Source organism: Dipodomys merriami, unplaced genomic scaffold (assembly GCF_024711535.1).
Source record: "Dipodomys merriami isolate MVZ:Mamm:240054 unplaced genomic scaffold, mDipMer1.0.p SCAF_30, whole genome shotgun sequence".
Classification (NCBI taxonomy): domain Eukaryota; kingdom Metazoa; phylum Chordata; class Mammalia; order Rodentia; family Heteromyidae; genus Dipodomys; species Dipodomys merriami.
In genome coordinates this window covers 14,440,925-14,456,228 of record NW_027204493.1, presented here as the reverse complement: position 1 = coordinate 14,456,228, position 15,304 = coordinate 14,440,925, and the positions used below count along the sequence as shown (strand labels likewise).

At 36.7% G+C, this 15,304-nt stretch overlaps 1 protein-coding gene across 1 annotated transcript in view; it reads right to left on the bottom strand.

Annotated features, from left to right (window-relative positions):
• Mtrex (Mtr4 exosome RNA helicase) overlaps positions 1 to 15,304 on the bottom strand; it is a 57,883-nt gene that overhangs the window by 14,230 nt on the left and 28,349 nt on the right. Inside the window, exons 17-22 of the mRNA XM_070041173.1 lie at positions 14,308 to 14,480; positions 13,390 to 13,458; positions 10,185 to 10,313; positions 2,901 to 3,011; positions 2,193 to 2,381; positions 648 to 811 (exon numbers count right to left, since the gene is read on the bottom strand). Of these exons, the coding sequence (XP_069897274.1) occupies positions 648 to 811; positions 2,193 to 2,381; positions 2,901 to 3,011; positions 10,185 to 10,313; positions 13,390 to 13,458; positions 14,308 to 14,480 (835 nt within the window). The remainder of the gene's footprint in view (positions 1 to 647; positions 812 to 2,192; positions 2,382 to 2,900; positions 3,012 to 10,184; positions 10,314 to 13,389; positions 13,459 to 14,307; positions 14,481 to 15,304) is intronic.

Genomic DNA, 15,304 nt, shown 5'->3' with positions numbered 1-15,304 from the left:
CAGCCTTTTACCATTCCTGTTTAACCACAAGTCGCAAGGCAATCAGGGAATCCTGAGTCATAATCATCCAACCAAGGCCTTAGTGAATTTCTGACACACAGAAGTCATGACAAAATAAAGCAACTGTTGTTTTAAATCAAAACAGTTGAGAGTTCATTTGTAATGAGGTAACAGATTACCAAAACCAAGAGTAAGAGTAGTTCCTCAGTTTCTGAGGATTGTTGTTTTTAAATATCACAACGAATACCAAAACTTGAAGATACTCAAGTCTCTTGCATAAAATGGGATGGTTATTTGCATATAGCCTACAGAAATCCTCTCATATAGTTTAAGGCATCTCTAGATTATTTATAAAGCAAAGTGAAATATAAAAGCTATATAAATAACAGCTTATTGTTTAGGGAATAATGACCAGCTCAAGGTGGAAAAATGTTTGTAAATATAAAAAGGCTAGCCGTGCTTACGTGCACTACTAAAATACAAGAGGTTTTCTTGTTTCTCAATTGCATAACCACAGTACTGAATGTGTATAAAGCCTTTATATCTAAAACAGACTTTTGCTTAAGATTAGCATCTTTCATTTAATAGATACTATGCTATTTAAAATCCCATTCCTTTTAAAACTTTCTAGCAGAATCAGATTTTACCTGCTGATTTCACAGGCCACCCGTCCTTTCATCTCTATGACATCAGAGGAAGTCGCAAAGCCCAACCTTCTTAAAACACGTTTTCGACATTTAAGCTCATCCATTTGTAGGACAGTTCTTGCTTTTTTCAGTTCCCGCTTTGCAGATTTAATATCTACTGCAATCTATGCCATATAAAAGTAAAGGAAGTTTAATAATAAAGTGAACATTTATGTAAATGAGACTTTTTGGCTTCATACATTTTTATTATTTTTAAGAAGTTGTACAAAGAGGAGTTGCCAGTTAACAAAGCAGTTTATAAATACTGTACAATGTTTTGTTTGTTTGTTTTTGTTGGTCTGGGGCCTGAACTCTGGGCCTGGGCACTGTCCCCTTCAGCCTTTCAGCTCAAGGCTAGTGCTCTATCACTTGAGCCACAGCGCCACTTCCACCTTTTTTCTGCTTATGTGGTGCTGAGGAATCAAACCCAGGTCCTCATGCATGCAAGGCAAGCACTCTACCACTGAACCACCTGCCCAGCCCTGTACAATATGACTTTATCAATGTAACCCCTTTCAACTTTTTCACTGATTCCTACCAATTTACCCCTTCCCTTACTTTTCTAAATTTTGTAGGATATACATTATTAGATGCTTGACTACATTCTCCATCTCCTTTTAAATTACTATACTTGTTAGATGTACAACTCCTTGTACATCATTTGCAGCCATGTATAAAATGTATTCTGATCAACCACACTCCTCTAACAAATACTCTTGCCTTTCTTAAACCATTTCAACAGGTATCCTTGGTTTTGTTTTCATAAATGCAAACAAATTATTTTAATCATGTTCATCCTCACTGACTCTCTTCATTAGCCACCTCCAACAGAGTCTGTTTTACTTTACTTTCCCATCATTCCTTTTTTTTAGACATAAAGTATATAATTGGCAGAAGCTAAAGGGTGACAAATACAGAGTGACTGCTAATAGGTACAAAGTTGTTGGACTTTTATGTGGGTCATGGGGCTTCAACTCAGGCTTGGACCCTGTCCCTGAGCTCTTTTGCTCAAGGATAGCACTCTACCACATGAAGCCACAGTTCCACTTCTGGTTTTCTGGTGGTTAATTTCAGACAGAGTCTTATGGACTTTTCTGGTGGCTTTGAACCATGATCCTCAGATCTCAGCCTCCTGAATAGCTAGGACTACAGGAGTGAGCCACCAGTGCCTGGCTCAAAGTTTGTTGTTTTAATGATGAAAAAAAGTTCTAGAATTAACATAGTAGTAAGGAGTTATAGACATCTGTGAATATACTAAAAATCTTGGATTTTCAAGATACTTTAAAATGTATTATGCTATATAAAGTATATCTTAATTTTTTTAATTTTAAAATAATTAAATATTAAACAATAGTAAAACATCATATTGACTTTCTGATAAGGGTTGATATTCCTGTGTTGAAAGGTTTATTTAAAAGGTTGCTATTCATTCCTTAAAACAAGAAAATGAAAAACATTTAGTAAAATACATAGAACTCAACTATAAAAATAAAGTTTTTGCCATACCTGAGCTTTTTTTTCACAAAGTGTATATACAGTTTCCAAATTGGGATCATTGTGAAGTGGATGAGAATACATTCGATGCTCAAAAGCCTCTACTTTCTGGATGACTTTTTTTAGCCCTTGATCTTGAATGCCCATGTCATCAATGGGATCTAACAAAGGCACACCATCAGGAAAACGTTTCTGAACCTCCTGAAACAAAATATATGAAATTAGTTCCTACACAAAATGTGTAAGAATAAACTAAATCAATATTTTGTTTCTATGCACATGGACATAAAAAAGAATACATATATATACATATATATATATATATATATTTACCAGTTAAATTAGATGATACATACTTCATTGGCAGACTCAGAGGGAATGAATTTAAATATAGATCTACTGTGATTTTTTTTTTTTTTTTTTTTTTGGGGGTCGGTCGTGGGGCCTGAACTCTGGGCCTGGATGCTGTCCCTCAGCTCTTCAGCTCAAGGCTAGCGCTCTAGCACTTGAGCCATAGCTCCACTTCCGGCTTTTTTCTTTTTTTTGGTTATGTGGTGCTGGGGAATCGAACCCAGGGCCTCAGGCATGCAAGGCAAGCGCTCTACCACTGAGCCACCTTCCCAGCCCCTGCTGTGATATTTTTTATGAAAAACATTCAGGTATAAACCCTTTTCATATTTATGTAAAATTTATATTTAAGTATAAAGCTAACATGCATACCTGTATTGATTTTAAGACACTCTGTCTATTGTCCACTGGCCGAAGGTCTTTAGGAATGTAAAGCCTAATGCTGCTGATAGCAGAAAGGAGATGCACCAAAACTGGAACAACCTATGAAGAAAACATTACATATTACTACAATATATTTTTAACTTTACAGATCATGTAAATATTTTTGTCTGCCACTTCAAGAATCCAAACTAATACTCTTTATCACTTTGACTCTGGAACAGTTCTTCAGTTTGTCTTAGACCCTGATTTTTTTTTTTTTTTTAATATTTATTGTTAGTTACTTCATAGAGTAGAACTCAGGGTCTGGGCCCTATCTCTAAGCTTTATTCACCCAATGCTTATGCTCCATAATTTCAGGCACAGCTCTTCTTCCAGTTTTTGTTGGTTAATTGAAGATGAATATCTCAGGGACTTTCCTGCATGGGCTGGCTTTAAACCAGGATCTTCAGATCTCAGTCTCCTGAGTCACTAGGATTATAGACATGTAGCACTGGTGCTGATAGAATTAAGATTTATCCTGATGCAACCACTGGTTGACATGAATCTAAATAATCATGTGGTCAATTATCGGTAACTTGCCAGAATACCAAGAAGACCAACAGTGGGAAGTATTTGTATGGTCAAACCTTATGGATCTTTGCAATGTTTCATGAATCAATTTCCCCCTAAACAAATAAATATATGGTAGATAACAAATGTCAGTAAGTTACATTAGTATATACTTAATAAATTTCCAGCAATGTGATATCTTCAAACCAAGACTACTAGCTAAAATACATGATAGCTTTTGAATATTTTAGTCAAACTAATTTTTATAACCAACTAGATTTGATCACATAAAAATTTTTTTTTGGGGTCCGGTCGTGGGGCCTGAACTCTGGGCCTGGGGCGCTGTCCCTCAGCTCTTCAGCTTAAGTCTAGCGCTCTACCACTTGAGCCACAGTGTCACTTCCGGCTTTTTTCTTTTTGCTTATGTGGTGCTGAGGAATTGAACCCAGGGCCTCATGCATGCAAGGCAAGCACTCTACCACTGAGCCACCTTCGCAGCCCAAAAATAAATTACTTAAAGTAGTATGTTGCTGATTAAATTGTAGATTAAAAAATAGAAATCTAACTCTAATTGAAGTGCTGAATAATGTCATAATGAACTATTCAGACTAGATATTTTCTCTTTATCCAGGAGAATGCCAGTGAAAAAGGCCATAAACCTCCCGTCTTCTCCTTGGTAAGCAACGGGAACACAGGAAAAATTGTCAAAATTAACTGCTTCAAAATTCTGGAAATTGCCGGGTGCCAGTGGCTCACACCTGTAATCCTAGCTACTCAGGAGGCTGAGATCTAAGGATGGCGGTTCAAAGCCAGCCCAGGCAGGAAAAGTCTGTGAAACTCTTATCTCCAATAAACCACTCAGAAAAAACCAGAAGTGGTGCTGTGGCTCAAGTGGTAGAGTGCTTGCCTTGAGCTGAAGAGCTAAGGGACAGCGCCCAGGCCCAGAGTTCAGGTCCCACGACCGAAAAAAAAGTAAAATCTGGAAATTGACAAATCTTAAAGTAGTCCAAGGAGCATTTGTTCAACCAAAATGACTTCTGGTTAAGAAAAGCAAGGCCTGTGTGCTGTTTCAACTTCCCCTACTCCATTCCACATCCTGACTCCACAGTAGTTTGAGAAGCAAGTCTGTAATAATAGTAGAACCAGTCTGACATCCAGTGGAGGGGGCAGAATGGGGCCAGAAGTACTTCAAAGCCCCATTTTCAAAGTACTGTCATTATTTCACTTGTCAGATCATTCTCTGAAAGACTACATCCACAGCTATCGCTATTTGAACTTGCTCAGTGTAAACAGCATTTTTCTTTGGGGCAGTTGTCCAAGATATCAAAAGGCATTGTAATATTATTGCTATCTGAGATGGTAGCAATAGTAGTTGGGACAAACTGAAGGTTAATGAAAATTTTTAAAAGTAAAATTTGGGGAGTAAGAAGTCCATAGAAAGAATCTTGAAGTTAGAATTTAGAAACATACAGGCAAGTTCAAGGAACACCTAAAGCTGTCACCTATCTGACCAAGAGATTACACATTTACAAGTATGGTAATGTTAATTCCCTGGGTGAGCATTAAGACCATAATCAAAGACTAAGGAACTGATCAATTACTTCCTAATTACTAAACTAGCCAAGCAGTAGAGACACGCACCTCACAGATTAAAGATTACCTTACAAAAACAACCTAGTGGGGGGGAAGGGGGGTATGATTGGGTGGGGGGGAGGGGGGAGGCTGGGAAGGGAGGTGAAGGGTAAACAAAGGAGGAGGCTGCAATGCTTGGTAAGAAATGTATGCATTATCCTGCCCATGTAATTGTAACCCCTCTGTACAGTATGTTCTCAAATAAAATAAAATAAAATAAAATAAAAAAAAACAACCTAACTAGGGCTGGGAAGGTGGCTCAGTGGTAGAGCGCTTGCCTTGCATGCCTGAGGCCCTGAGTTCAATTCCTCAGCACCACATAAGCAAAAAGAAAAAAGCCGGAAGTGGCGCTGTGGCTCAAGTGGTAGAGCGTTAGCCTTAAGCTGAAGAGCTGAGGGACAGTGCCCAGGCCCAGAGTTCAGGCCCCACAACCAGATCCCCCCCAAAAAAGACCCCCACCCCCCAAAAAAAAACAAAAAATAAACTAACTATTCAAATAGCAACAAAAATTAACTCTAGGAAACTTGGAATAATCCAGAGTTGCTACAATTATTTAAAATGTTCTGGTTTCAAGAAAAAGTGATACACACAAAGGAAAGAAAGTATCACCCATACAAAGAGAAAAAGTAGCAAATAACAGAAACTGTCTCTAGAAGAGATGTTAGAATTAAACTGTCCATTTAAAAAATTGCCCCAACTTATTTTAAATTTGTTCATCCAAGTTTTATTAAAAATTTGACTTCAATTTGTATTGCCGAGCTGAGAGTGGTGGTGCGTGCCTGTACTCTCAGCCACTCAGAAAGCTGAGGCCTAAGTATCACTGGAGCCCAACCTTAAGAGTTTGGGACCCTAGCCTGGGCAACGTAGGAAGAAATTTTCTTTTAAAAAAATGAGTAAACGAAGGCTAAGCACAGTGGCTCGTGCTTATAAATCTAGGTACTCAGGAAGCAGAAACAAGATCACAGTTCCAAGCAACCATAGTAAAAAAAAAAAAAACCTAGGAGACCATCTCAACCAACAGGTGAGTATGGTGGTACACAGCTGTCATCCTAGCTATGCAGGAAGTATAAACAGAAGGATCATACTCTAGGACAACCTGAGCATAAATGCAAGGATCTATGTGAAGGGCTTGGAATTTTTGGCTTTGTGGCAGAGTGCTTGTCTCACATGCTTGAAGCTCTGGGTTCGATTCCTTAGTACCACATACAGCAAAGGCTGGAAGTGGTGCTGTAGCTCCAGTGGTAGAGCACTAACCTTGAGCACAGAGGCGCAGGGACAGTGCCCAAGGCCCTGTGTTCAAGCCCCAGGACTGGCAAAAAAAAAAAAAAAAAAAAGAATTGATTTGAAAATAAAAGTAAAAAGAGGTGATCCAAGTAGTAGATAAAGCACCTGTGTAACCCTGAGTCCAAACCCTGGTATCACAAAAAGAAAAAAGTTTAACAATTTTTTTTTTTTGGTCGGTCGTGGGGCTTGAACTCTGGGCCTGGGCGCTGTCCCTTAGCTCTTCAGCTCAAGGCAAGCGCTCTACCACTTGAGCTATAGCGCCACTTCCGGTTTTCTGGTGGTTTATTGGAGATAGGAGTCTCTCGGTCTCTCCTGCCCGGGCTGGCTTTGAACCGTGATCCTCAGATCTCAGCTTCCTGAGTAGCTAGGATTACAGGCGTGAGCCACCAGCGCCCGGCTAACAATTTTATTTACAGTATACCCTATATCTAGTACTACATCACATTCCAACACAACCACTGGTATCTTGATCTTCAAGTGGTTGTTACCTACTAAATGTATAGTTGAGATCTATAACCTTCCTTTTTTTTTTTTTCCGGTCAGTCGTGGGGCCTGAACTCTGGGCCTGGGCGCTGTCCCTCAGCTCTTCAACTCAAGGCTAGCGCTCTACCACTTGAGCCACAGTGCCACTTCCGGCTTTCTTCTACTTATGTGGCACTGAGGAATCAAACCCAGGACCTCATGCATGCAAGGCAAGCACTCTACCACTGAGCCATCTTCTCAGCCCCTTCAAATTATCTACCTAAATCCTGCAACTATGATCATTACTTCCTGTGAGTCTCATTAAATTGCCATAGGTAGCTGTGATAAAGGGTAGCAGGCAGATAACTTTTGTAAAATTTATTTTTAATTAGTTTATTTTTTGGTGCTGGTACTAGGGCTTGAATGCAGAGCCCTGCACTTTGGCTCAGCTTTCTTGGTTATGGACGGTGCCATGCTCCCTGAGTCATTCTTCCAGTCTGATATTTTGTTAATGAATTGGAGTCTCTCAGGCTTTTCTTCTCAAGCTGGCTTTAATCTTCATCTTTCAGTTCTCAGGCTCTGGAGTTACGAGGATTACAGGTGTGAGGCGCTGGTGCCTGCCTGGTCAGATACTTTTCAAGTCACAGGCAATCTTTAGAACATACTATTAAACTTGTTACCCTCTGTTAATTAATACAATCCAGAACTGTCATGTGCACACATGTGTTCTTTCTCTTTCTATACATACTCTGTAATAATCTTCTCTGGAAAAATAAATTCTAGAATATATTCCATAAGTTAAAAAGGAAAATCACCTTATAAAGTCTGACACCAAGTTTGGAATCACACATACTCAAAAGAGGAGAAAGATGATTATGAAAACCCCACCTTCACCTCCTATACCTCACAATAGTATTCTAGTTCTAACCTACATAGTTCTCTGCTTTTTTTTTTTTAATGTCATCGTCATTCAACCATAGGACAACCTGGAGGCTTTTCAAGACTGGAACTTGAACTTAGTATCTGATACTTCTGCTCACTAGCTGGCACTCTACCACTGGAGCCATGCCTCCAACTCCTGAAACGGTTTTTATATAGAGAGGGGAGTTCCATGCCCTGTATGTTGCTTCCAGCACTTATCTAAAAAAAGTCCCATTCTTTCCCAAAATAAGGTTTTCCTTACAAGTTCTTTCAAGGCTCACTTCATTTATTTATTAAAAGCTGTAGCAGAGAAAGATCCATCTTTGATGTTCACATAGGCCTTTGAAGCAGCACAAATTAGCTCCCTCTCAATAAGCTGCAATCCCTTACTGTCATAAACAAAAAAATTTTTAAATAAAAAAATTAAAAATTTTAAAAAATCATGTTACTTTAGGGATGAGACGGGGAAAAGGAGAGAATAATGAAGGGATGACACTTATTAAGAAGCACTGTATACTCATAACCTGATTTACTAAATTGTAACCTTTAACCAACTACTTAATAATAAAGTTAATAATGCATGTTACTATATCCTGCCTGCCTCCTTAATTTCCTAAGAAGTGGAAACTGAAATAAATGGAATTTTAAAAGTGGTATGGAAAAATACACAAAAGTGATAAAGGAGTAAAAGACCCTCAGGTTTGACCAGAACTTTTTCCCTGAAGTTTATTGAACTGAATCTGAGGACTACAAAGATTGTAGTATGATTAAGAGGCAAGACAGGAAGGCTTAAAGAAAGACAACAAACAGGCTTCACCTAAAATGCTAGTAACACATTACAGTAATGGTTGCCTGGATCATTTTCATGGAAAAGAATCGAAGTTCAGCATGGAAGAGAACCTTACTAATTATCAATGTCTACCATAAGAAAGGAAGCATAAATGCCACATATTTTGCTATTTCAAGTTACAAGGACTCTTAAAGTCCCTTAAGGTACAGTGAATATGTGGCAAACTGTAAGAAATGTAACTTCTTTTATAGTTAAGGAGTCAGTGGATAAAATAAATATTAGGAGGAGGAAAAACAACAACAACAAATCACCATGTTTCTCTTGGTGGTGCAATTCTGAAAAACAAAGGACTTAAAAAAAAAAAATCAAAAGGTGGGCAGAATTCCCACCAATATCCAATAAGAAGTTAACTTAAATATTTCAATTTCTAAGTTCTGTTAATTTTTAAATATTCCAATTTCTGAGTTTCATAATCATCTATTGATCCAAAGTAAGTCTATGATGCTGCAAAGATTCTTAAACATATATGACTCCTAAAAGATCGAGTACATATGCCACACACTTGGAGTATCTGCTTAGCTTGTATGAGGCACTGGGGTTAATTCCTAGAACCACTAATAAAAAAAATTAAAAATAAAAAAGCATTAAAGAAAGAGGTATCTCGGGGTTGGGAAGGTCGCTAAGTGGTAGAGCGCTTGCCTTGCATGCATGAGGCCCTGGGTTCGATTCCTCAGCACCACATAAGCAGAAAAAAAAAGCCGGAAGTGGCGCTGTGGCTCAAGTGGTAGAGCGCTAGCCTTGAGCTGAAGAGCTGAGGGACAGCGCCCAGGCCTAGAGTTCAAGCCCCACGACCAGACCCAAAAAAAAAAGAAAAAAAGAAAAAAGAAAGAAATATCTCGTGTGTTAAAGTCAGATGTTTTCCTTTCATTTTTTTGTTTTGTCTTCATTACTTTTTCAAATGGTTTGCATTTAATTGAAAGCATGTATAAATTAAGTAACTTTAATTAAGACTTTGGTAGTAATTTTTTATCACCAAAACAATAATCATTATTTCCAGTACAGTAAAATAAACAGCATGAAGGGGAGGATTCAAACTGTAAAATCATATACAAATAATGAAAAATCTCTGTCCATAGCAAAAATCTAGTTTCACATAAAATTTTAAATTACCATTTCTCTTTGTCATTAATTACTTGGTCAAAAACTTGGTAAAAGAAAACTAAAATTTCCAAGTTGAGTACTGGTAGTTCATGCCTGTAATTTTAGCTACTGAGGAGGATAAGATTTAAGGATCAAGGTTCAAAGACAGCTCAAGCAGACAAATCTAAGAGATTCTAATTAACCAGCAAAAAGCCAGAACAGCAAGTATAGCTCAAATGGGAAATTACCAGCCTTGAGTGACAAAGCCAAGCAAGACATGAGATCCTGAATTCAAACCCCCGTACTGGTGCACATGAGCACACACTAACATGTAAGATCTTATTATTGTCCTACTGGTAATTCTATTAATAGAATATAAAAGTATCTTAAACTTCTCATTTACAAATTATGACAGTATGTTCATTACAATCACAATAACTTGATGATAAATAATTTATAATCTGAAATCTACAGATGAAAAGTAAGGTACAAACCTGCATCTCTCCCTTCTCATCAGGTTTAGCTGGTTTTGCAGCCTCAGTAGCTGAATTCTTCAAACTCTCCTTGCTACAGCGCAGAAGTACTTCTACTACATATAAAGGATCCAGTTCACCAGAATTAGGCTAGGAAAATGGGAAAAAGGAAGATTAACTCCTTGAAACTAGTACACAAATATCATATGTGTATGACCTACTTTCTGACATCTAGCATGATAACTAGCACATAATATGTAGTGCATAATTCTTTTATAAAGTGAAAGTTGTCACTCTGCATCTTTCAGTGTTTTCCACTGGATTAGAAAACACAGCAATAACTCAGTATTTATGAATCCTCATTTAATAGACTACTGCCAGCTGTGATATAAATATCACCTTTTAAGTTCCAAATGGTTAGTTTATTATAGTCTGCCAGAATTAGGAAAAAAACTGAAAAGAAACCATCAATAACAGAAAATGATTCTAGAGCCGGGTGCCGGTGGCTCACACCTGTAATCCTAGCTACTCAGGAGGCTGAGATCTGAGGATCATGGTTCAAAGCAGCCTGGGAGGAAAGTCTGTGAGACTCTTATCTCCAATAAACCTAGAAAACCAGAAGTAGTGCTATGGCTCAAGCGGTACAGCACTGGCCTTGAGCTGAAGTGCACAGGGACAGCGCCCAGGCCCAGAGTTCAAAGCCCCACGACCAAAAGAAAAAAAAAAATTCTACTCCAATCATGCAAATTAAACATACAAAACAAATTGATGCTGGGCACTGTGATCCTAGCTACTCCAGAGGTTGAGATCTGAGGACTGAGGTTTGAGGCCAGCCCTGGCAAGAAAGTCCATGAGATTAATATCTCCAATTAATCACTAGAAAACTGGAAGTGGAGCTGTGGCTCAAAGACGTAGAGTACTGGCCTTCAGCAAAAAAGCTCAGGGATAGCATCCAGGCCCTGAATTCAAGCTCGAAAACCAAGGGGGAAAAAATATCCACAATTGATTATTTTATTGCTGACTATACTGGCACTTCTATAACAGGATTTCACATCATTTTAAGTTATTTAGTCACCTACATTCTAATAAATCCATTATTCTAAAGATCTCAGACTACAGACGCATACTACACTAACTTGTTTCAGAGGAGTGTATTTCAAACTAAATAAATCCTTTTGTTTTAAAAAGAATTTTCCCCACATTTAATAAACTATCTAAATGATCTCTTTTGCAAAAAATAGATTAAAGGTTACACTGACTGAGGGGGAGAATGCCCAGGATATTAACAATAACAATATGTCAAAAAATAACAATGAATATCTATAACCTGTTTCTGCAGACAACTACCGCTGATGAGCAAAAGCAAAACATTTCCAAATCAAACCATAAACATAATCACAATAGCATTAAATCACTGAGTTCAAATTTCCTCAAAGGAAGTGTAAGCTCCATTTTCCACTCCAAAAGAACTAATTTTTTTTTTCAGCGTAACTTAAAGTATATTTAGGAAGAAGTCTCAAAAACATTCTTCAGCATGGTTTAGACATAAACTAAAGATGGTTAGTATTTTTGACTTGGATGAGTTTATCTACAAAGATAATTTGGTTTGTATACACACATGCATACATATGTGTATACATGTGTATATATGTATATATGTATCTAATATAATTTAATCTATGTAGATATATAATCCAATGTTTTATGTGTCTAATGTGTATGATTTGGAAATACTCCTTTTCTGTTGTTGATGATTTCTTCTAATTTTATGTATATATAATGCACATATATGTATATACATCTACATATGCAAATATATGTGTATACATATACATATATCTAGTCATTATTAAATGTTTAATTTTATAAACAATGAGATATTTAAATAGTTTTTAAGATGAATTTTATGAAATGGAATTAATTTTATAGCCAATGAGATAAACAAATTGTTATGACCAACTGTCAGCTCTTGCTAAGGAGACTCAGTGATAGTCATATTTTAAGAGAGGAAACAAAGTCTTCTGTATATGATGCATTTTCTGACCTAATTCCACAATGTGTAAATAAGCTCATACCCTAAGCTCTTCTCTGAGACCAGGATTTCAAATACCAAATCCAGATAGACAGGAAAAACCTACAGAGTTGTATTTCCTGTAAATATGGGTGTGAAATAATACACTAGATTCTTGACTGCATTTTCCCTCACTAGCTTTCAGTTCCAAAACTTAATTCCTACTTGCCTCAACACAGATGCACAAAGAAGTTAAAAGACAAGAAAACCATAGACTAGTCCACTTTAAAAGAATGTGTATAATATCTAATGCAAAATGTATTTTAGTGATTAAAAAAACAGGCTTGGGGACTCAAGCTGTCTTACTTCAGGTTACTTAGTATAAAGCTTATCTCATAGTGCTTACTGCAGCTAGAGAAATCAGGTGTATAAAGGCTGACTTATTTCAAAATAGTCACTCTTCTAATAAATTGACAGGATAATGCTTGACTTTATGGATAGTAATCTTTTAAAATATTTATATAAATAATAACTAAAACCAACTTTTTTATTAGCTCCATTTAGACAGATTAAGAAAAACTGACCAGTTCTTCTAATCTTTTTTCAAGTTTCTAACCTGTATTTGAAGGAGGATTCTAATCTGCAAGTATCAAAAGTGAATTCTTTTGGAATTAATCAAGAGTAAGATAACCAAAATAAAACAAAACAAATGGATAGAAGAAAAAAAATCTCAATTGTCATGAAATAAAAATTCCTTTTCATTGTTGGGAAATAATCACATTGCTTCAAGAATAAAATTTACAATCATTCATAAAATGAATTCCTATGGCATTCCTTTGGAATGCCTATGGAATTCCTTTTCTTTTTGGTCAGTCATGGTGCTTGAACTCTGGGCCTAGGCACTGTCCCTCACCTCTTCAGCTCAAGGTGAATGCTCTACTACTTGAGCCACAGCACCACTTCTGGTTTTCGGGTGATTAATTGGAGATAAGAGTCTCCTGGACCTTCTTGCCCCAGATGGCTATAAACCGATCTTTAGATCTCAGCCTCCTGGGTAGCTAGGATTACAGGCATGAGCCACTGGTAGCCCAACTCGATACTACTTTTCTTAAGGTACACTATTACTACTTAAACCAATTTTATGAGTCTGAAAAAAAAAAAAAACCCTTTAATTCAAAATATATATGCAATTCTACTTTAATAATAACAGCTTACCTTAACATTTGACTTTTTTGAGAAATTTACCACTACTCCCCAGCCAAAATCATCTCCTTCATTCTTTACCTGAAAATAAGAGAAACAAAAATGTTCATATCCAGAAAAATTATAGCCTTATATGTATATTGTAGGCCAGTAAAAATTTAATTTTCTTAATATTTTTTCTTTTTTTTGTCAGTTGTGGAGCCTGAACTCTGGGCCTGGGCGCTGTCCCTCAGCTCTTCAGCTCAAGGCTGGCGCTCTACCACTTACTTGAGCCACAGTGCCACTTCCAACCTTTGTTTATGTGGTGCTGAGGAATCAAACCTAGGGCCTCATGCATGCAAGGCAAGCAGTCTACCACTGAGCCACCTTCCCAGCACCTAATTTTCTTAATTTTTAAACAAACATCACTGTTAAGATTCCACCTCCCCTCTCCCAGACAGGGACTTGAACTCAGTATCTGACACTTTTGCTCCCTAATCGGTGCTCTACTATCTGAGCCATTTCTCCAATCTTTATATCATTTCTAGATCTAAGGAATAGGGTATTACAAACAAAAATCACCAGATTTCACAGGATCCTATGAACAGCAGGAACAGGAATCTCTCAAATTGGCAAATAAATGCTAAAAATGACAAATGTTATTTGTTTTAATATTTTAAGTCTTTTCTATCTAATGAGCTTATATAGGATCTAAAACTGCGTTATTTGGTGGTAGCATTTCAAAATTAGAAAATTTTATAATTCCAAAACTATAACTTATATTCCCTCACATGAAAACCAGTAGTGATTGAAAGTCTGAGACAAGCCATATGAAACAGGTAATATAAGACAACTATTGTAACTAAAAACATTTTCTCAAGATAAAATATCAGAATGTTAAATAGAAATACTGGAATGTTCAAGTATTCTATAAAATAATGACATACATACCTTTACCAAACGACCAGGCTGTAGAAATGGTAAGCAATATTTAGGTTTATGAATATATTCTTCAATCTCTTTACCTAGTTTGGCAAGCTGCTGTCTAATCTTGTAATAAATGACTACACTTTCTTCATTGGGAATTACTATTTTATTATACTGTTCTTCTGAGTTCTTTACCTCTGTAAATTGGGAACACATGAAAAATATCAAAAATATTATATACCGTACATAAATTATACACAAGGTATCTAGTATTTCTACAACTGCAAAAACTAAAGTCATTTTGCATAATTACAATAGAATTTTGGAGGAAAAATTGTTCAGAGATGACTGTAAGGCTAAGTGTCTATTTTCCTTCCCCTCATTAAGGTTGTACCTTCTTTGATTCTTCCTGTCCTTCTATCCTTATATTTGATTGTCTATTTCCATGCCCTGTCCTAAACTTGCTCCTCTAAGTACTGACTTTGCTTTTTCATTCATTCCATGAAAGCATCAAGCAATTATTAACAAACTATTTCTATTATGGTAAAATTCGTATCAACAGAAAATTTAACATTTCAATGAGTCTCATTGTTCCATTTCATACATATGTGGACCATATCCATCCACATACTATGTGGACAATATTCATCCTCATTCACCCACTTTCTTAGCCCTTTCCCTCCTACTGCTGAACCTGTATTACTTTCCTGTCATTCATTGTGAAAACTCATATTAATTTACCAAGGGGTTGCACCATAGTATTTAACGTATGCATATATTATATTTTAATCATACTAACCCTCTCTATTGCTTTCTATTTTATTTGCTTCAGTAACACCTGAAATTTCTACATGTAGTAATATTATTGAATTTCCTTTTTTAGTTCTAATCTGATTTCAATACCTGTTATTCAAACCCAAATCCAAGGTACATAAATTTTGATCTTGTAGGGTTTTTATGGGGGGAGGGAGGAAATGGGTGATAAACACTAAGCTGTTTGTAAAAAAATTCTAGTTCCTTA